This window comes from Pan troglodytes, chromosome 3 (genome assembly GCF_028858775.2).
Source record: "Pan troglodytes isolate AG18354 chromosome 3, NHGRI_mPanTro3-v2.0_pri, whole genome shotgun sequence".
NCBI lineage: Eukaryota > Metazoa > Chordata > Mammalia > Primates > Hominidae > Pan > Pan troglodytes.
Window position 1 is genome coordinate 57,003,514 of NC_072401.2, and position 23,552 is coordinate 57,027,065.

Here is a 23,552-nt window from a genome sequence, read left to right on the forward strand (position 1 = left end):
ATTCTAAATATTGTATTCATTCAAAATACTTAATTATCTTGTTTGTCTCTCTCTATTACTAGAACATAAAATAGTGTCTGGCATATAGTAGGCACTCAATAAATATTTGTTGAATGAATAAATGTTCACACTGATTGTGATGGTGTACTTTTTTTAAAAAACAGAATCATGCAAACATATTACTCTAATACTTGCTTTCCCCTCTCTTAGTAACTGATGGATATTGTCATTTGATAGTGATTTTAAATAACTGCAGAATAGTCCATAATAAGTTTGTTTCCAGTTTTTTGTCATGACAAATAATATTGTAATAAACACCCTTATACATATTTTTTAAATATTTTGCTCCTTTTATTTTTATGAAATAAGTTCCTTCATGTGGGTCAACATATAGTAGTCCCTTTATTTGTGGTTTTGCTTTCCCTATGGTCTGAAAATATTAAATGGAAAATTCCAGAAATAAACAATTCATAAGTTTCATGTTGCATGCCGTTCTGAGTAGTGTGATGAAATTTTGCGCCGTCCTTTTCTGTCCCACCTGGGACATGAATCCTCCTTTTGTCTGGTGTATCCACTTAGTAGCCCTCAGTTATCAGATTGACTGTTGAGGTATCACAGTGCTTGTGTTCAAGAAACCCTAATTTTACTTAATAATGGCCCCAAAGTGCAAGAGTAGTGTTACTGGCATATTGTTATAATTGTTCTATTTTATTGTTATTGTTGCTTATCTTTCATTGTGCCTAATTTATAAATTAAATTTTATCATGGGTTTCTATGAAAAAGCATATATATACAGGGTCCAGTACTATCCAAGGTTTCAGGCATCTACCAGGGATCTTGGAATGTACTTATTCATCATGGATAAGGGGGCACTACTGTATTTTTAATTTAGTAGATACTTGCAGAATACTTTCCTAGTACCATTAGCAATACACCAATGTCATTTCCTTGTATTCTTGCCAGTGTTATTGAACCTTAATGTTTATACTTTCAAGAGCCTTAGTTTTAAGAGAAGTCAAGAGAAGTTTCTTTTAAATATCATTGTATATTTTTCCATAATATTAAAACCAAAAGCTAATGAAGAATTCTTAATCATTAATCAATTCTATCTAAATTGATTCCTGCACATGCATTATATACTTTTATGTATAGTTTTGAGAACGTGGAACATATGTAAAATTTTTAATTATAGAGAAGCCACTTTTTTCCTGAACTACAGTCCATATTTTTATTTGAAAGATTATCAGATTGAGATATTAGAGTTTGGCTCACTATTTTTTAATTATAATTTACATCTGGGAAAATGTACTTCTTTAGCCTTTTGAGATATATTACATTCTGGCTTCATCGCTGGAGTTGGTCTTAACTGGTCCAAGTTGAGATTCTCCATACGTAAGTTATTCCTTGTATAAAAGTGCTTCTTTGGTCAGTCTTTCTAATTTGGAAAATTTGGTTTATAAAAACTGCTGCAGAAAACTGGGCATGGTGGTACATGCTTGTAGTCCCAGCTACTCGGGAGGCTGAGCCCAGGAATTCAAATCCGGCCTGGCCAATGTAGTGAGACCCAGTCTCTACAAAAGAAAAAGAGATCAGTGGCCATTATGTTAAGGCCAGCAGATTTTTTAACACTTATTAAGTAAACATTTATTTATTGAGCATTTACTAAGTGGAAGAGTCCCTGCTCTGAAGTAGTTCCATCTGGTCAAGTTATGGAATCTTCTTAACAGTTAATTGCTTGCTCTCAGAACATTAACAACTAAGTTACGTTCTTGGCTGTTAGAATCCCTAGCAGATATTTTAAACTTACATTTTTGATATAATTATTTCACCCCCTTCACTTCATTTTAGTTTTTTTCCTCTACCTTTTTTTTTTTTTTTTTTTTTTTGGTAAACTTTTAGGGAGCTAGGTAATAGTATATTTTTCAAACACAACCTATCCCATTCTCGGTTTCACACATTTCATTCTCTGATTATTGCTTTCTATCTTTTCAACTTTACTCCCTCTAGAATTCTACTTTTAATAATCCTGCCAACACCACCGACCAATAAATGGTAAGAACCATTTATGTCATACTACCCTTTCATTGTTTCTTACTCCTTTCTTCTTATTCTCACATGAACCTCAGTAACTAAACGTGTCGAGAAAAAACAATCTTTATGACTAATTTTACTTGAAATGTGTGACAACGAACCCTTTTATGCTGACAGTAGCTTTACTAGATTTCCCTAGCCCTTTAATGCTGACCAGTAGTTAAAATGCTGCATTTCCTTAGTTTAATTTAGTCTTCCATTCATCTAGACCACTGTTTCTTACTTTCTCCCTTATCCTAGGAACTCCAGCACCACCTCTCTTTCACCTTCAGTAGGTGACCTTGCATCCTGAGAAAATTGAACTATCAGAAGAAAACTTGCAAAGACTTTACCTACACCATCTATCTGCCCACCAATACCTGCACCTCCTCTTCTTTACCTTTAATGAGAAAATGGAAGCATCAGAAGAAAACTTCCAAAGACTTTGCCTACCCTATCTATCCACCCACCAATATCTACACCCATATACTTCCTACCAGTGACTAGATAAAGTTGTTTTTTTTTTTTTTTGAGACAGCGCCTCACTCTGTCACCCATGCTGCAGAGCAGTGGCGCGATCTCAGCTCACTGTGACCTCCACCTCACAGGTTGAAGTGATCCTTCTGCTTCACCCTCCCAAGTAGCTGGGATTACAGGTATGGGCCACCATGCCCTACTAATTTTTGTATTTTTGGTAGAGACTGGGTTTCACCATGTTAGCCAGGCTGGTCTCGAACTCCTGACCTCAGGCAATCTGCCCGCCTTGGCCTCCCAAAGTGCTGGGAATAACAGGCGTGAGCCACCGTGCCCAGCCTAGATAAATTTTTGGTAACCAGTCCCTTCATTGTGTACCAGATCCTATATGGTTTCTCCTTCTCAACAGCACTGTCCGTAGCAATTCCTTTTCTTTCTCCTATTTTTTTCCCTCTCTTGAATCATTCTCATCAGCATACACACTTATTTCTCCAATCTTAAACACAGAAAACCTTTTGACTTCAACCCTCTTGCCTCAACCTTTTAGCTACAGACCCATTTCTCTGCTTCCCTTTGCGGTAAAGATCCCTGAACCGCCGCTTTCAGTCACCTCCATTTTTTCTTCCATTATCCTGAATCTGTTCCTGACAGGCTGGCTCTCAACTCCCACAACTCACTAAAATTATGCTTTTGTGGTTTCCAGTAACTTTCATGTAGCTAAATCCAATGGTTACTTCTCCTCTCCATCTTTTATCTTACTGAACTAATAACATTTGATATACTCTCTTCACTTGGCTTTCATGCCACTACAGGCTCTTTTTTTCCTCCTACCTGTCTGGATGTTCCTGTGTCCTCTTGCTGGTTCCTCCTCTTCTCCCCTACCTTTTAGCGAAAAGCCTTTTGACTTGTTACATGGTCTTCTTTATCCACTGGTGGTCTTATCCTGCCCCCTAACTTTAAATGTACACCAGTTGATTCCAAATTTGTATCTCTAGCCCAGACTTCTTTGCTAAACTTCAGTCTCGTGTATTCAGCTAGCTATTCAACATGTCCATTTGAATACCTTATTAGACATCTCACACTTGATGTGTCCAAATATGAACTCCTGATCCTTGCCCACCCCAAACCCACAACTCTTATTGCTCAGGCCAGAAACCTTGAAGTCATCCTTAATTTCTCTCTATACTCCATCGCGTTGAAAAATCTCGTTACCTTTGCCTGAAAATTAGCTACTCAGGAGGTGGAGGTGGGAGGATCACCTGAGCCTGGGGAGGTCACTGCGGTGAGCTGTGATTGTGCTACTGTACTCCAGCTTAGGCAACAGTGTGAGACCTTCTCTCAAAATATAGATATATAATCTTAATCACTTCTCACCATGGTTCAAACAATTAATTTAATCTCATACCTGCATTAGTCATTTAACTGGTCTCCCTGATTCCATCATTGCTTGTAGTTTATGTAGCACCCTGATCCTCTTCAATTATCTAAATCAAATCATATCACACTTCTGTTTAGAGCCCGACAATGACTTTCCCTCTCAGTAAAAGACAGTCTTTAAAATGCTCTGCAAGGCCTTAGGTGATCAAGCCTCCTGATACTGTTCCCTGAAACTCATTTGCTACTGTTCTTAGCCACGCTAGCTTACTTGAATATACTGGGTCCAGTTCTAACTTAGAGCTTTTGTACTGGCTTTTCTCTTTGGCTGAAATATTTTATGTCCTTCAGGTGTTCACTTAACTTCGTCTCATGAGGGGTACACTGATCACCCTATTTAAAAATCAAAACCCTCCATTTGTCTCCATACACACATTTTTCATCTCGCTGCTCTTTTCCCCTTTTTTACATTGCACTTATCACCTTTTAACAAACTATAATGTATGCATTCTATTTATCTGTATCCACCCTCCCCTAACCAACTAAATGTAAACTTGAAGACAGGGATGTTTTATCCGGTTTACTGATGAAACTAGAACCGTGCATAGCACATAGCAAGTTACCAGAAAATTTTTGTTGGATCTTTCCCCTACCTTCCTTTGAAACTTCTTGATCTCTTTCTGCTGTTGATATTACTACTCTTTATTGAGAAATGAAATCCTGATGCTACTTTTAGGTTCTCAATTATTTTTGCCTCCCATTCTTTACATCCAGTAAATGAATTAACTTGGTGAGTTAACTTAGACCAGTATCTGGCACATATTAGACCCTCTATTAGCTGTATCAGCATTGTCATCAGGATTATTATCATCATCACTACCATCACCTTTTATTTAGCTTTGGCAGTCTCTGTGTCTGCCTTCTGTTCCATCCACTTCCTCTCTGAGTGATCACTTCTCACCCAAAATTTTGCATTTGGCTTCTTAAAAGTCTCCCTGTATACGTATCTGTGTCTCTCTCTTATCTTTTGTCTTCAGTATTCCTTTTCTGCTCCGGTGTAACTTTTACAGTTTCGCTTTTTTTTTTTTTTTAAAGACGGAGTCTCACTCCATTGCCAGGCTGGAGGGCCATGGCGCAATCTCGGCTCACTGCAACCTCCGCCTCCTGGGTTCAAGCGATTCTCCTGCCTCAGCCTTCCGAGTAGCTGGGACTACAGGTGTGCACCACCACACCCAGCTAATTTTTGTATTTTTAGTAGAGATGGGGTTTCACCTTATTGGCCAGAATGGTCTTGATCTCTTGACATCGTGATCTGCCCACCTTGGCCTCCCAAAGTGCTGGGATTACAGGCGTGAGCCACCGTGCCCAGCCCACGTATTTTTTTTAATACACAGGTGGGATGCCTTACTTTCTCCTCAGAAACCCTCAGTGCCTCTTCGTTGATTGCATGGGAAATTCTAAACATTCAGGTCTTCTGTCTTATTTCTCCAGGCTCATCTTTCACTATGGTTCGCTATTTCTCACATATCCCATTCACTTTCATATATCTAAATCTGCAGTATTTGTTTAGTCTGTACTGGCTTTCCCCAAGTCCTTAAATTCTTATCTTACAAAGCCTAACTCCCAAGTGTCACTTTGTTTCCTGAGCCCTCAATTAGAAATCATCGGTTGGGTTAGTGCCCTTTCCCATTCCACAGTGAAGTTATTTTTATTTATTTATTTTTTTTGAGACGGAGTCTTGCTCTGTCGCCCAGGCTGGAGTGCAGTGGCGCGATCTCGGCTCACTGCAAGCTCCGTCTCCCAGGTTCACGCCATTCTCCTGTCTAACTTGACCCTTTTTCTCAGAGCCTCTAACCTCCCCCACATACACTAACAAACATGACAGCAGTTCTCCAAGAAGTAAAATGAGATTTAGGCTTATGAGAGAAAGTGAGAGAAAATATAGAAAGTGAGACTGAATTTTTAGTTTTATTTTCTTATGCCTCTGGACGTATTTGAATCTTCATGGTTTAGTTACTCTTTCCATATGCTGTCTGGGATTTTCTATCAGTTATTAGCACCTCTCCCTATGCCTTTATCTTCAATTTCTACTGTTTTATTAACTCCTACCCACTACCTACAGCTTCAGTCAAGGCAGAGGTACAATCAGGGTAGCTCTATCCTAATGGAACTTTTTCTCAAATTTAGTATTTTGCCTTTCTTTTAATGCTTATAATAATCTCTATGTCTTATTAACTATTTTAAATTAAATCTTAGCTCTGAACCATGTGACCTCCTTCTCCAATAAACTAACTGTGGTGGAGGTAACCAATGGCATCTTAACTGACAAATCCTTCTTTTTTTAAATTTTATTTTTTGTTTCTTTTCAGTTCACAAAGCACGCCAAATCCATTTACCTCTTTTCAGTTCTTATTGATGCCCACCACTTTTGTGAGGTTTACCAGTGTTGATCTGGCCTTCCTTTTCCCATTGGAGTTGCATTCTCCTGTTTGTCTTCCTCTGATTATGCCTTTCAGAAGCCTCATTTGTTCTTCCTTTACCCCTTAGATATTCTCTGTCACACACACATATACATAAACTCTCTTTATATATGTATAATATCTATATATTTTATTATATATAGTAAAATAGTAGGTATATGTGTGTATGTATACACACACACACAGTTATACCTTTTTCCTCTGGTTACCTCATTTGTTAGTTTCAGCTACCGCCTGCAAACTTATGATGCCTCTTAAATCCTGTATCTGTTGATCCACACTTGCTAATTCTGCTTACTTTTAGAGCTCCGTGCCATGTAAAGTTGGGTCATTTTGTAGCCATAACTTGGTATCTCCCCCCAGAAGGTTTCCCTAGGACCTCTGAATTAGTGCCCTACCTACTCTCAGTGAATTCAGAGGGTTAGTAAAATATATCAGATTATCAAAACGCCGGCTTTAAAACTTCAAAATTTAGAAACGCGTAAATACTTACCTCTTAGGGTTAAACTCTGAAGTTCGATAATCCAAACTCATATTACTCTTGCCAAAGGGCTACCCCTGACTGACTCTGCCAGCCCTGAGAAATTTACATATCTAAGACCCAGCCACACCCTATGACCTACCCAAACCTACCACCCCCATCAACATCTAGGACATATGGGCTTAAATGAAATCCTGCTTTCTGAATTAAAACTCTTATTCTTTTAAAAAAAATTCTCCACCCCCAAATCCCCCCCACCTCCCGCTTAAATAGCAGTCATAATTAGCTCCTGCTACCAGGTAAGTACAAAATTCCAGCAAAATGAACAACCCATCATGGATGAGCCAAAATTCTAAAACTTCATTTGCTGTTTTGATTCTCCCCCAAAGCATTCCTTTCCCAGGATTTTTCTGTCTATACAGATATGATACAGATAAAATATTGATTTTATTATTCCTAATCCTGAAGTAGAGAGACTTAATACACACTTGTAGCCATAGCTGCTTTGATAATACGTTTTTCTGGTGCACGTTTCACCTTTGCTTTCACTCCTCCTCTCCCTCTTATACTTACCTGTTCCACAAAGTCAAAGCTAGACAGAACAAGCACACTTCTCCCTCCTTCACTGGGGTCCACATGGAGAAAACACATAAGCAAGGCTCAAATGAGCTGAGTCACACATGCTCAGTTTCTTCTTTCAAACTCACCAATCAGATATTACTCCTCCCTTGTGGTGATCCAGGGAGTAAAGGTCACCAGTTACTGTTTTGTTCCTAATACTTCAGCAGGGGTAAAAGCTCCTCCTCTACTGATCTTCAGACTGGAGCTTTCTGGGAGTCCAGCAGAAATTTCCAGGGTTACGATGCAGGCAGTTTCTGTATCTTTAGCTTTTAGATGCATTCTTTCCTAAAATCGATCTGCTGGAGAAAGTATGGGTATTCTACCTACAGGTTTTCCTTCACTGTTGCCCTTTTCAGGAACAAGACTTATCTCTCACCTAGCCTAAGGTAAGTATGTTGCATTACCGCAGGGTGTAAAAACCTGGTGGTGGGCCAAACTTTTCAAGAACCTAGCAGAGAGCTGGTTTGAGTGTCGTGGGTTATCAGAACTTATTAACGTTAGTGTCACTAAAGTTGGTATACAACCCCCAGCTGCTAAATTTGGCTTAAAAAAAAAAAAAAAACCGGAGAGGGTTAATTTGAAAGGCAGGACAGAGAGTATCTAGCAAAAGCACAGCACTTAAAAGATGAAGTCAGACTTTTTTGAATGAAAACTAAATATTGTTTGGCTTATGAATTTATGAGGACTGGTTTTACATGTTGTAGGCTCCATGCCTTAACTGACATTGTTTTGACACATATTTAAAATACACATAAAATAATTCAGAATGCTAGATTATGGGTGGAGAATAGTTTTTAAAAAACATCTTTTAGATGACATGCAGACAGAGTTTGAAGATGATTTTCATAGCTTTATGAGCCAAGAAGGAAAATTTAACAGTTAAAATAGTTTATTAAGGTATATTTTTAGACTTTTAAACCTACAGTTAGTTTTTTGACTATGAAAGTAATAATGTACTCATTTTAACAAATAGAAACACTGTATAGTTATATAAAGTAAAATTGAAAGTCACCATCTTTCTGCTATCCCTCCTCCTGTTCCACCCTCCAGAGGTAGTCTCTGTTACCCTTTTATTTATAACTTTTATGTTTTTTTTTCTGTATTTATACAAATCGATGCACAAAGAGGGTTCTCTTCTCTCATAAAAGTGATTATTAGTCTTCAGTGTGCCTTTTTTTCTCCTAACAAATGTAAACTGGGAGCATTTTCCCAAGTACATATTTATAATACTTACGGTGCCTATCTAGTATTCTGTGAATATATACTGTTAATTTATTCCTTCCCATTGATAGACTTACCTTGTTTCCATGTATTGCCATTATAATCAATTTGCAAAGAAAATTGCTGAACCCTTGTTTTTTCACTAGAGATAGACATTTTATAGAATAAGTTGTTGGGATAAGCAGTTTGTAATTTTTGTTAGGAAGCTTTCAAATTACTTTTTCTAAAATGTAAATATTCATGCCCGCAGCAGTACAGGAGAGAATTCAGTTTCTCAAACTTGTGCTGATATCTGATGCCTTTTTAAATTTCGCCAAATTAATGATCAAAAAATGGTATTTTGTCGGTTCAACTTACATGTCCTTAATGATTAAAAGCTATGTATCTGTTTATTATTTACCCATTTTAAAATTAGTCTTATATTGTTAATTTGATCTTGATATTGTAAAAATATTGTCTCTTTAGAGTGGTTTGAATATGATCTTGATAAAACAATGAATTGAACTAGATGACTTTGAATTTTATGATATCATGGTTTCCTTATGATTAAATGATTATGTGACAACAACTTCTCCAGGGTAAATTTCAACGTTATATTTCTGCTTTATTGATCTTTAACAGTTAAGGGAAGAAAGTCGGAGGCTGGCTTTGGCTGCGAAAAGAGAAAAAAGAAAAGAGAAGAGAAGGAAGAAAAAGGAAGAACAAAGAAGGAAACTAGAAGAAATTGAAGCCAAAAATAAAGAGAACTTTGAACTCCAAGCTGCTCAAGAAAAAGAAAAGCTTAAAGTTGAAGGTATTTTCTCTTAACAACCATCCCATTTGTTTTATATTCTAGTTAAAATTATATTTACTTGATTATCAGTCACTCTTGAAAATATGCTTTTAAGTTATTAACCCCTTAATGTAGGCCAGGCACAGTGGCTCACGCCCGTAATCCCAGCATTTTATGGCAGGTCAAGGTGAGCGAGTCACTTGAGTCTAAGAGTTCAAGACCAGCCTGGGCAACAAAGTGAGACTGTCTATACAAAAAAAGGAAAAAAATTTTTTTTAATTATCTGGACACAGTAGCATACTCCTGTAGTCCCAGCTAGCTACTGGGGATTGGGGGGATGGGGAGGTAAGGTGGGAGGATCACTTCAGCCTGGGAGGTTGAGACTGTCATGAGCCATGATCTGGCACCACTGCACTCCAGCCTGGGTGACAGAGCAAGACCTTGTATCAAAAAAAAAGAGAAAAGAAAAGATATATGCTTTTTTTTTGTTGACTGAATTCCTCCCTAACTTTATTATGAAAAGTTTCAAAACTACAGACAAGTTGACAGATGATAAAATGAATACCTGAATACATTCCACCTAGATTGACAAAATTGTTAAAATTTTACCATATTTGCTTCATTTTTCTCTTTAAGTACTTGTACATATTTTTTTCTGAGCCATCTAAAAGTAAATTGCAGAATTGCGGACATCCTGACATTGCGCCTATAAATCCTTTTTTTTTTTTTTTTTTGAGACCGAGTCTTGGTCTGTTGCCCAGACTGGAGTGCAGTATTATGCTCTCGGTTCACTGCAACCTCCGTTTCCCGGGTTCAAGCTATTCTCCCACCTTAGCCTCCCAAGTAGCTGGGACTACAGGGACATGCCACCATGTCCACCTAATTTTTGTATTTTTAGTAGAGATGGGGTTTTGCCATGTTGGCCAGGCTAGCCTCTAACTCCTGATCTCAAGTGATCCCCCCTGCCTCAGCCACCCAAAGTACTGGGATTACAGGCATGAGCCACTGCGCCAGCCACCTATAAATAATTAAGCCCACATCCCAAGAATGACATTTGCTTACATCATCATAATACCATTTTAGGTATTATAAATGGTAATTTCATAATATCATCTACAATCCAAATCATCAATTTCTTCAAATGAAGGAATCATTTTTAACTAGGTTATAATCAAAAGGTTATTTGGGATGGAAGTATAGTAATCCTGTCCCTTTGTATCCACAGGGGATGGTTTCCAGGACCCTCACGGATACCAAAATTCAGATACTCAAGTCTTTATATAACATGGTGTAATATTTGCATAAAAATTATGCACATTCTCCCATATACTTTAAATCATCTCTACATTACCTCTAATACCTAATATAACGCAAATGCTATGTAAATAGTTGTTATACTGTATTTTTTAAATTCGTATTTGTTTTTTGTTTTGTTTTTTGAATACTTTCAATCTAGTGTTGGTTAAATCTATGGATAAAGAGGACTGACTGTATTGTGGGAAGGAACCATTGCCATGAAACCACCAAAAATATGTGCATGCAATGTGTGTATGTGTGTGTGTGTTTTGTTTTGTTTTGTTTTTAATTTCCCTTCTCCAGCATTTTATTTTGAAAATTTTCAAACTACAGAAAATTTTAAGGATTAATATGGTGAATACCTCTATGTCACCTACATTTTTAAAACATTTTGGCACACATGGGATGTGTCTTCTCTTTTTTTGAGTAGTTTGAGGTAAGCTATACATATCATGTGAAATCACCCCCAGATACTTGATTATGTATCTCCCAGAAAGAGGACATTATTTTACATAACTGCAACGACATTAAGAAATTTAATAATTACATAATAATACGTAATATACAGTACATACTTATATTTTCCAAACTGTCCCCCCAATTTTTTTTTCTCCGAGAAAAGTATATGTATATATGTTTTTTTTTTTATTCAAGTAACTGCAAATAGGAAACCAGAGGGAGAGCCCCAGGCTGGAACAAATCATGGCTACCCCTCCCCAACAGAACAGGGGGAGGGGGTGGTCCCTACACCCTTTATGGTCGATTCAGGCCCCCTTGCTCACTCTGCTGCAGCATCCTAGGGGCAGGGCCCCACCTTCCTTGGGACTGGGGTGGTCGGTCACCCAGCCTGCCATGTGCCAGCCCCTCTTCCCCACAAAGAGTATCTTAGGGGAGGGGATCGTGGGCAGAACAGGAGGCAATGAGGATGAACATTTGGTGCTGGTAGCGGCAGCAATGACGGATGTCGAAGAATGGAACACTGAACAAAAAACACCACCACTGTCCAGAGGTAGTTTGTGAACAGAGGAAAAATGGAACCAGAACCTTGGGGGGCAGGGAGGAGCAGGAGGGTTGGGAGCAGGCAGGGTGAGCTCCTTGTTATTGGTGCCCCTTCTGAGGAGGGGGAAATGGCCGAGTGGCAGAAGCAAAGTAAGTATGGGGGAGCGGCCCCAGCCCATCTCAGGTGGCCACAGGGCTTGTGGGCCTCACCTGGACAATAAATGACTGCATCTCCATCACCGCAATGTGTACTCAGATCCCAGGTGGAGGGCAACGGGGCTGGGGCCACAGTGAAGAGGAAGTAAGAGGCTCACACCCCTCCTGCCTTCCTGTAGCCAAAGGGGACTGTCCAACCTAGTGCAGGGACTAGGGGAGGTGGGAAAGGATGAAAAGTGTGAACCCCACATAGTGACAAACACAGTTTGGCTGGGGGAATCCTGGGGCCAGCACCCCCTCCATTGGCCACACCTGCTGCCAGGGCAGTGGAGTAGGGCATGCCAGGATGAGATGGGGCTTGGGCCCCTTTTAAGGCCAGGGGAATCCTCCCAGACCACACTATGGGAAGCCAGAGGGAACAGTGGAGGAGCAGAGAGGGTGCCCCCATCACCAGAGAGCAGTGTTGCTACTACTAAGGGAGTGGGGATGCAGCATGTGCAGGGTGTGGCTAAGTGGGATGTTAGCATTGTCCAGGAGGGTACGTGTGTATGTGTGGGTGGTTGCGGGGAGCTGGGAACTGAGGCCAGGGGAAAACTGCTTCCCACTCAGCCCATGGGGGCCCTGCAGTGGCTGGTGTGCTGTGTAGTGTGGTGGTGAGGGTGCAGGTGGAAGGATGGGGGTGGCAGCCGGAGGCAGTGGTGATGGTGAGCCTGGGAAAGGGGCGGGGGCAGTGGGAGCGGAGCAAAAGCTGTCCAGTCCCAGAAGGAAGCTGCTCCTTCAGTGAGGCACAGGCAGCACACACGGTCACTGCTCCTCCTCTGAGGACTCCTGCCAGATGCCCTCCTCTTCCTCCTTCTCCAGTTTTTTGGGTCTGCCCCTTGGTTTCCTTCCTGGAGTTGTGGTGGTTTTCCGGGTCTTGGCAGCTCCCTTGTTTTTGCTTCCCTTTGGTTGGCCCCAAGGTCTCTTAGGTGTTGGCACTTCACTGGGCTCCTTCTGACTCTCTACCAGTGCTGTCCCGGAACTCACCAGAGGCTGCTTGCGGGGCCTGCCCCAGCCCCGCTTCTCAGTGCTGTCCATTTCCTGCTTGGAGGCCAAGGGCTGGCTAGACTTCAAGCTCGACGCACTCATCTTCCCTTCTCTAAGGAGCAGGTGGAAGATTGATGGCTGGAATGGCCTTCCTGGAGCCACGCCAGCACCAGAAATGCCCCCCAAAATATTTTTTATAACTACCTGCTATTCTTTGAACAGAACGTGGATACACAGAGTATATCAGTCCTATCCAGCTCATTACCGATGAATGTGAGAATAACTTACATGGCTAATAGTAGTAGAGTATCTCTCCTGGGTTTTTCTTTTCTTCAAGTGCTTATAGCTAAATACATTCTGGGAACACTTAGAACTTGCTAATTCAGTATTGCTACTTTTACAGATGAGCCTGAAGTCTTGACAGAACCTCCAAGTGCCACAACCACTACTACCATAGGTATATCTGCAACCTGGACAACTTTGGCAGGTTCTCATGGTAAAAGAAATAATACCATAACTACAACCAGTTCAAAGAGGAAAAACAGGAAAAATAAAATTACTCCAGAAAACGTTCAAATTATATTTGATGATCCACTACCAATTTCATACAGTCAGCCAGAGAAGGTGAATGGAGAGTCCAAGAGCAGCAGTACCAGCGAGAGTGGGGACAGTGATAACATGAGGATTTCCAGCTGCAGCGATGAAAGTAGTAACAGCAACAGCAGTCGTAAGAGTGACAATCATTCACCAGCTGTGGTCACTACCACTGTGAGCAGCAAAAAGCAGCCATCAGTTCTTGTTACATTTCCAAAGGAAGAGAGAAAATCTGTTTCTGGCAAGGCTTCAATAAAGTTAGTTCCAATTTTTATTTTCAATATTTATAGTGTCATCATGAAATACCTTATTACTGAATTTGTTGGTAAAGAAAGTAAATTCGCAACTTGCAAAATAGGATTTTTCTTTGTGCTAAAGAAGGTACTGTTTCAATTGAATTGAAGAATAAGCTTTTGTTTAGGTTTTATATAATGAGACATCAAATTATTTTTACTATGTAATTTCTTTTTTTTTTTTGGTTGTTAAACTTAGCACATGAAAAATATGGATTGTGGTTTCCAAGGGATTATTACTGTGATTCAACTCTGCTAAATGTGTACCCTAGATAGTATCTTCTTAAAGTTGGCTCTTCAGGCTGGGTGCAATGGCTCATGCTTATAATAATAGCTCTTTGGGAGGCCAAAGTGGGAGGATTGTTTGGGCCCAGGAGTTCAACACCAGCCTGGACAACATAGGGAGACCGTGTCTCTACAAATAATTTTTTTTTTTTAATTAGCCGATGTGATGGCATGCACCTGTGGTCCCAGCTACTCAGGAGGCTGAGGCAGAAGGATCACCTGAACCCGAGAGCTCAAGGCTGCAGTGAGCTGTGATTGCACTGTTGCGCTCCAGCCTGGGTAACAGAGCAAGACCTGTCTCAAAAAGAAAAAAAAAAAAAAGGCTCTCTATATTATATGCTAAATATGAGGAGAAGTGAAAAATAAGGTCGTCATTTGTTATTTAAAAATAAATTTTAAAAAATTGGGTAGTAGACTACCTTTATCATTTAAAAATTCTACATCTGTTCCATATTTAATGTACTTTCCCTCTCTTTGTTAAAGATTGTCAGAAACTATCAGTGAAGGGACCAGTAATTCTCTATCTACTTGTACAAAATCTGGTCCATCTCCCCTTTCCTCTCCAAATGGGAAGTTAACAGTAGCAAGTCCTAAGCGTGGGCAAAAGAGGGAAGAAGGATGGAAAGAAGTTGTAAGAAGGTGAGTAATTGTTTTTGTCATTCTTTTTATGTGCTATATATCACAGTCAAGTGTTATTTACCTTATAATTAAATTCCTCCTACTCTTCTAAAGGTTGCAAACAAACTGATGGTTCAAGGCTAAATTTGACCAACAGAGAGAGCCTGTGCCATATTTTAGATGAAAAAAATTACGTGTTAATTTGGCCCCTCAAAAGTATTGGAGTTTGCTTTGAGAACTATTTTAGATTGTCTTTCTCAGCTTCGTTATCTCAAAGCCTTATATAATACAAAGAAGTATTATAAAAGCTACTTGTAAACATTTGATGAATTAGTGGGTATTGATGTTAAACTGTTGATCTAATCATAGTAACTGTTGTCTTTAAATCATAAGATAACTTTATTTTAAGGGTTTCAGGATAAAAATATTTTGTTTTGCATGGGATTTTAAAAAGAATATGTATCCAAGAGTAAAAATACAATATCTCAGAAACTTAAAAGGAGGTAAGACACCTGAAATCCAGAAAGAATGTGATCTATTGTCACTCTTTGATAACTTATTTTAAAGAACTTTCCAGAAATTTCGTAAAAATTTAAACTTTTGGTTATCTGAAACAAAAGCTATAGTGAACCAAACTTAGTAACTACTGTTAATCCCTAAGTGCAGTATACAGGTTTTTGGCTTATTTCCTCCGTATTTTAGACCAAATCTTGTCCCCGTCATACCTATGTTTATTTCTGTCTCTATTTTCACACACTATACACACATTCTTTCTTTCACTCCTTCACATACACACTCTATTGGATTAATTAAAATCACATCACCAGAATATTCTCTATACACTAATAAGATAATTTGGTTTTTGTATATGCATTTAATACTGTGTTATACAGTTTGGAAATGATGATCACTGGCTGATTATCATGCCCTTTAGGTTAAAAAGAGTTGTCAGGTAACTTAGTTGTATATATAGAGAACAGGGATCATGCCCTTCCTTTTAGAAAATATGACAATTTTTAATACTTAACCATTCTCAATAAATAATTTGCTTGTTTATTGAACTATACTTGACTGCTTCTCTTTATTGAGAACTTTATACTGTATTTCTTTTAGAAATATTGTTTAATCAGCTTATCAGGAATTCGGGCCTGACACCTGTGGCTCATGTCTATAATCCCAGCATTTTGGGAGGCCAAGACAAGAGGATCACTTGAGACCATGAATTCAAGACCAGCCTGGGCAACATAGCAAGACCCCATCTCTGCTAAAAACAAAATTAAAAAATTAGCTGGGCATGTGGTTTGTGCTTGTAATCTCAGCTACTTGGGAAAGGTGGGAGGATTGCTTATGCCGAGGAGTTTGAGGCTGCAGTGAGCTATGATCACACCACTGCATTCCAGCCTGGGTACAGAATGAGACTCTGTCAAAAAAAAAAAAATAATAATAAAGGAAATCTATAATCTATATCTGAATGTTTAAAATTAAAATGTAATTTTGCAAGTATTAGATGGATATTGCTTTTTTTTTTTTTTTTTTTTTGAGATGGAGTTTTACTCTTGTTGCCCAGGCTAGAATGCAATGGCGTGATCTCGGCTTGCTGCAACCTCTGCTTGCTGCAACCTCTGCCTCCCAGGTTGAAGTGATTCTCCTGCCTCCGCCTCCCGAGTAGCTGGGATTACAGGTGCATGCCACCATGCCCGGGTAATTTTTTGTATTTTTAGTAGAGATGAGATTTCACCATGTTGGCCAGGCTGGTCTTGAACTCCTGACCTCAGGTGGACCACCCACCTTGGCTTCCCAAAGTGCTGGGATTACAGGCGTGAGCCACCGTGCCCGGCCTCAGATTTTGCTTTTTAAATTCTAGTAGGATTTTCTTTTTCCGGACATTATTAAAGATTTTTAGAAAGTTTTCATATTTGTGGATGGTCATTTTAATGCTACTATAAGAATACAGGGAAGTAATGAATATTTTTTCTTTTTTCCTGAGAAGGAGTTTCACTCTGTCACCCAGGCTGGAGTGCAGTGGTGCAATCTCAGTCCACAGCAACCTCCATCTCCCGGATTCAAGTGATTCTCCTGCCTCAGCCTCCTGAGTAGCTGGGATTACAGGTGCACACCACCATGCCTGGCTAATTTTTGTATTTTTTTCAGTAGAGACAGGATTTCACTATGTTGGCCAGGCTGGTCTCGAACTCCTGACATAAAGTGATCTGCCTGCCTTGGCCTCCCAAAGTGCTGGGATTACAGGCATGAGCCACCACTCCCGGTCATGAATTTTTAACATCACTCTTTGAGTTATGTATATTAGAGAATAAAAAGAAGCATATGAGTAAAGCACCAAAAGGGGCCCACAAGAAGTCTTTCTTGACTCTTGAGGCTAGATTAGATGCCCAACCAGCATATATATACACACACATATAATATATATACACACACACATATACATGTATATATTATATGTATATACATATATATGTCTATATATACATATATGTATATATAATACGTGTGTGTGTGTGTACACACATACTATTGCAACACTCATGACATGGTGGTGTTTTCATAATTAGCATGTAGATAGTCAATATATGTGGGCAGAAACCCATGTCTGTCTTATTTACCATTAGTATTTGCATTAGCACAGCACGTGTCTACATAGTATGTGCTTTACCGATACAAGTGAAGAATGATAATCAACAAAGCAAACAATCTTTGATAGTGAGATGAGAAGCTATAATAAAGCTTATCTGTCTGTTGCTCCTGATTGCCTTTTCTCTGTTCATCTAGAGTAAGAGTAAATAGAGGCTTATTCAACAATATTCTGTATTTATAGAAAAACATTTTAGTAATACTCTTTCCTCTTTTAAAAATTACAATAACTATTGTTAATGACTAATCTTAATTTATATATACAACTTTTAAACAGGTCAAAGAAAGTATCTGTTCCATCAACTGTGATATCCAGAGTGATTGGAAGAGGAGGCTGTAATATCAATGCTATTCGGGAGTTTACTGGTGCACACATAGATATCGATAAACAGAAAGACAAGACTGGAGACCGGATAATCACTATAAGGCAAAACTTTGTCACTTACATTTTCTTCCTTTATTTTATTGCACTATAGCTTAATGAAATATAGCCATATGAGTTTTCAGTGGAACTTTGTGTTACATAGTATACTTTTTAAAATGGGAATTTTATTAGTGTTTGAGAAGACAAATTTTATAGTTTTCTTTTTTCCTAGGTAATACACTTTTGTGAAGTGTTTCAGAGACTTATAGGAATTTGTATGCATGTGTAGCAAAGGTTTAAATAAATAATTTCTTTACATAAACTGTTTATATGACATTCTTAAAAATTTGTTCTGACTTTTAGGGAGCGCATTTCTAACATTTTAAGCAGTGGGTTTTTGTCTTTCTCAAATAACCTTTGAGATTTGTTATTCTGAGATTGTGTCTTTAGAATTTGAGTTCTTGGGCCGGGTGCGGTGGCTCACGCCTGTAATCCTAGCACTTTGGGAGGCTGAGGCGGGCGGATCACCTGAGGTCAGGAGTTCGAGACCAGCCTCAACATGGGCTCTCTACTAAAAATACAAAATTAGCCGGGCATAGTGGTGCATGCCTGTAATCTCAGCTACTCGGGAGGCTGAGGCAGGAGAATTGCTTGAACCTGGGAGGCAGAGGTTGCGGTGAGCCAAGATCGAGCCATTGGACTCCAGCCTGGGCAACAAGAGTGAAACTCCCTCAAAAAAAAAAAAAAAAAAAAAAAAAAAAAAAAAAGAAGAATTTGAGTTCAGATTTGAATCTGAAGTGAAGATATAACTTATCTTGAATAACTCGTCGAATATGTCTATGCCTGAATATTCTTAAAATAAAAGTGATGTTCTAAGAAATCATAAGAATGTAGGAAGCTATATTTAATTACTTTAAAGTAAATTCATGTTCCTTTGAAAAAGAGTTTTATATTTTTTACATGGCAGATATAAGTTTGTATGAGGCAGATGCCCCTTTGCATTATATAGGAGAGCTAATAGTTACATCATACCTCAAAAATAAGAAAGCAAGTAGCCATCTCTATTTTATTCATCGTCCTCTCCTTCTGACTGGTTTTCCCCTGGGTATTTGGGTAGTCACAGCCTATCTTATCTAGAAAAGAGGGAACCAGATACCCTTTATTAGTAATTGCTCCCTTGGGTTTCCATAAATATCAAGTATTTTCCTGAAGATCCAGCACTAAGGTTTTATATGGCTATTGTTGGCACTATCAGGATTCCTGCATCATTTTAAGACATCTTCCCAGAGGAGTTACAATAATTATCCTATTAATAGACAAACTACTAATGAATTTTTAGTAGACGGAGTCATCCTAGATACCAAGATTTAAAATAAAATACTGTTTTCTTACTCAGTTGTATTATTTTCCTTGTTTACTTCTATTATTTTTAGTGTTGATTAACTGTTTCAATATTTTTAGGATTAAATGTTTCAATAACATTGTGGATTACATAGGCTTTTATGTGCAGTGGTTTTTCTAACTGTAGTGTATTTTACAGTAGGAAAATGGTTTCTTAGTCTAAGGAAACAATAGTGAAATGTATTTTTGAAAAATAATTCATTTACTATTCTTCTGAAAAATAAAAGTAGTAATTCAGGACAGTTTATCGCTTTGTTTGTAGAATACCTCAGGAATTGTAAGAAAATTGCTGCCCAGCTTTTGTTATCTGTCCTTTGTTTGTATGTGTGTATGTATATACACACAAAACTGTGTGTGTGTTTGTGTACATAAATACATATTAAAAACACTTTACATACTCAAAAGTAGGGAAAATTCTACCTAATTTTTTTTTCTCAATTTATAGGGGTGGCACTGAATCAACAAGACAAGCAACTCAATTGATTAATGCTTTGATCAAGGATCCAGACAAAGAAATTGATGAACTTATTCCAAAGAATCGTTTGAAAAGCTCCTCAGCAAATTCCAAAATAGGGTCATCAGCACCTACCACCACTGCTGCTAACACTTCCTTAATGGGAATTAAAATGACAACTGTAGCTCTGTCATCAACATCTCAAACTGCCACAGCACTCACTGTGCCTGCAATTTCTTCTGCATCCACTCACAAAACCATTAAGAACCCAGTGAATAATGTGAGGCCTGGTTTTCCAGTTTCTCTTCCATTAGCATATCCTCCTCCACAGTTTGCACATGCTTTGCTTGCTGCTCAGACTTTCCAGCAGATCCGTCCACCAAGGTTGCCCATGACCCACTTTGGAGGTACTTTTCCACCAGCTCAATCCACTTGGGGTCCTTTTCCTGTCAGGCCTTTGAGCCCTGCCAGAGCTACTAACTCGCCTAAGCCTCACATGGTGCCTCGCCATAGCAATCAGAATAGCAGTGGTTCTCAGGTGAATTCAGCAGGTTCTTTAACTTCAAGCCCAACAACTACAACCAGTTCATCAGCTTCAACGGTGCCTGGTACATCTACAAATGGCAGTCCAAGTTCACCTTCTGTCCGAAGGCAGCTTTTTGTCACAGTTGTGAAGACATCCAATGCCACCACAACAACAGTCACAACCACGGCAAGCAACAACAACACTGCACCCACAAATGCCACATATCCTATGCCTACTGCCAAAGAACACTATCCAGTATCATCCCCATCTTCCCCATCACCACCAGCCCAGCCAGGAGGGGTTTCTAGAAACAGCCCTTTGGATTGTGGATCAGCATCTCCAAATAAAGTGGCATCTTCCTCCGAACAGGAAGCAGGTAGTCCACCAGTAGTAGAAACAACAAACACTAGACCTCCAAACAGCAGCAGTTCTTCTGGGAGTTCATCAGCTCATTCTAATCAGCAACAACCTCCGGGATCTGTTTCTCAGGAACCAAGGCCACCTCTTCAGCAGTCTCAGGTTCCTCCCCCGGAAGTTAGAATGACTGTTCCTCCTTTAGCAACAAGTTCTGCTCCAGTGGCGGTGCCTTCTACTGCCCCAGTGACTTACCCTATGCCTCAGACACCAATGGGATGCCCCCAGCCTACTCCTAAAATGGAAACCCCTGCTATTAGACCACCCCCTCATGGCACAACTGCCCCTCACAAGAATTCAGCTTCAGTGCAAAATTCATCTGTTGCAGTCCTCAGTGTCAATCACATTAAAAGACCTCACAGTGTTCCCTCTTCTGTCCAGCTACCTTCGACCTTAAGTACACAAAGTGCTTGTCAGAATTCAGTACATCCAGCAAATAAGCCTATTGCTCCCAATTTCAGTGCCCCCTTACCATTTGGGCCCTTTAGCACATTGTTTGAAAACAGCCCTACTTCTGCTCATGCCTTCTGGGGAGGATCTGTTGTTTCATCTCAGTCGACACCAGAATCTATGCTATCAGGAAAATCCTCATATTTGCCAAATTCAGATCCTTTACATCAGTCTGATACTTCCAAAGCTCCAGGTTTTAGACCACCATTACAGAGACCTGCTCCAAGTCCCTCAGGTGAGTTTATATTTTCTGACATTCTGCAGCTGTTCATTTGCACAAGTGATGTGAAAATTCTTGGTCATTTTCTAATATTTTTACTCTCTGACTGGACGATATAGACAAAGATTGTTGGATTTAGTTAACTCAGATGCTGTTGTTTGTGTTTAGTATGGTGTTATTTTTTAAAATCTTTTTAAAAGCTACCATAGATTTTTATTTAATTTTCCATAAATAAGTCTTCTGATCAGGCGGGGTTTTTTTGTTTGTTTGCTTTTTGAGACAGAGTCTCGCTCTGTCACCCAGGCTGGAGTGCAGTGGCATGATCTCAGCTCACCGCAACCTCTGCCTCCCAGATTCAAGTGATTCTCCTGCCTCAGCCTCCCGAGTAGCTGGGATTACAGACGTGCACCACCATGCCTGGATAATTTTTGTATTTTTAGTAGAGACGGGGTTTCACCATGTTGACCAAGCTGGTCTCGAACTCTCAACCTCAGGTGATTCACCCACCTTGGCCTCCCAAAGTGCTAGGATTACAGGCGTGAGCCACAGCTCCTGGCCTAGGCGTGTTTTTCTCTCTCAGAAGTCTTTCATGTTTTAATTTAATAAGGTACTGTCACCAAAAGTTTACATTTATTACAAATACAAAATAACAGATTTTTAAAATTGGGTTTTATTTCGCATTATCTTTTTTATTTCTAAAATAATTTTAAAAATAGAGCTACACAGTCTGATATGGTAGCCAATAACCATGTGTACTTTTAAAATTTAAATTAATGAAAATTTTAAAAATAAAAAAATTAGCTTCTTAGGCTACCCATATTTAAGTGCTTAAAAAACACTTGTGGCTGGTAGCTACCATATTGGACAGCAAAGATCTAGAACATTTCTATTATCCAAAATTCTACTGGGCAACACTGATATATGTAGAAGATACAAAGATCTCCTGATTGTAAGCTATTGCTTTTTTAAAAAAAACTTTTTACTTTAAAATATTTTTAGATGTATAGAAGAATTCTATAATTCCTCAGCTTCCCTTCATGTGACCATCTTACATAACCATGATACATTTCGAAACTAAAAAAATTAATATTGGTGTAGTACTACTAACTAGACTACAGATTTTAGGCAGATTTCACAAGTTTTTCAAGTAATATCCTTTTTCTATTGTAGGATCTAATCCAGGATGCCAGTTTCCATTTAAAGCTGTTGGGTTTTAATATAAGCATTTCAAGTAATTAAAGATAGTCCACGTAAGAGATGGACACACTATGGTCTACGGGCCAAATTTGGCCTGCTGCCTGTTTTTACATTTCTTAAATGTTTAAAAAAAAATTTTTTTTTTAAGAATAGGCTTGGCACGGTGGCTTGTGCCCGTAATCCCAGCACTTTGGGAGGCTGAGGTGGGTCGATTGCTTAAGCCCAGGAGTTCCAGACCAGCCTGGGCTTAAGGGGAGACCCCATCTCTACAAAAATATAAAAATTAGCTGGGCGGCCGGGCGCGGTGGCTCACGCCTGTAATCCCAGCACTTTGGGAGGCCGAGGCGGGCGGATCACGAGGTCAGGAGATCGAGACCATCCTGGCTAACACGGTGAAACCCCGTCTCTACTAAAAATACAAAAAATTAGCCGGGCGTGGTAGCGGGCGCCTGTAGTCCCAGCTACTTGGGAGGCTGAGGCAGGAGAATGGCGTGAACCCGGGAGGCGGAGCTTGCAGTGAGCCGAGATCGCGCCACTGCACTCCAGCCTGGGCGACAGAGCGAGACTCCGTCTCAAAAAAAAAAAAAAAAAAAAAATTAGCTGGGCATGGTGGTGCATACCTGTAGTCCCAGCTACTTGGGGGGCTGAGGTGGAAGGATGACTTGAGCCCTAGAGGCAGACGTTACAGTGAGCTGAGATCACACCTCTGCATTCCAGCCTGGGTGGAGACCCTGTCTCAAAAAAAAAAAAAAAAAAATTTAAAAAGAATAAACATGCAACACAAAATATGAAATTTTAATTTCAGTGTTTGTAGAGAAAGCTTTACTGAAACACAGCAATGCCCATTCATTTGCATATTGTATAAGGCTACTTTTATGCTACAATGACAGAATTGAATAGCTGGGACAGAGACCATGTGACCTGCAAAGCCTAAAATATTTGGTATTTGGCTCTTGGTTGCCAACTCGTTATCTGTGTTATTGGAAATATGACATTCCGGGACAAAAATTTCCAAGTTTAATGGGAACTCAATGTTATTTTTACCTATTTCTGTAACATGTAAATAAAATTTAATGAAGGTGGTCAGTAAATATTCTTTGCTAAAAGTCAACTGAAA

The 23,552-nt window shown here is 39.3% G+C and overlaps 2 protein-coding genes across 14 annotated transcripts in view; one reads left to right on the forward strand and one right to left on the reverse strand.

Annotated features, from left to right (window-relative positions):
* Window positions 1–23,552, forward strand: part of ANKRD17 (ankyrin repeat domain 17) — a 185,443-nt gene that overhangs the window by 147,651 nt on the left and 14,240 nt on the right. For all 13 annotated transcript variants that reach the window (XM_063809568.1, XM_054683010.2, XM_054683012.2 and 10 more), the window contains 5 exons: window positions 9,343–9,514; window positions 13,374–13,821; window positions 14,626–14,781; window positions 17,687–17,836; window positions 19,620–21,253. In XM_063809568.1, the coding sequence (XP_063665638.1) occupies window positions 9,343–9,514; window positions 13,374–13,821; window positions 14,626–14,781; window positions 17,687–17,836; window positions 19,620–21,253 (2,560 nt within the window). The remainder of the gene's footprint in view (window positions 1–9,342; window positions 9,515–13,373; window positions 13,822–14,625; window positions 14,782–17,686; window positions 17,837–19,619; window positions 21,254–23,552) is intronic.
* On the reverse strand, window positions 12,749–13,094 carry LOC741112 (high mobility group protein HMG-I/HMG-Y-like). Its single transcript, XM_009447746.4, has one exon. The coding sequence runs from the start codon at window positions 13,070–13,072 to the stop codon at window positions 12,749–12,751; it is 324 nt and encodes a 107-aa protein (XP_009446021.1). The 5' UTR covers window positions 13,073–13,094.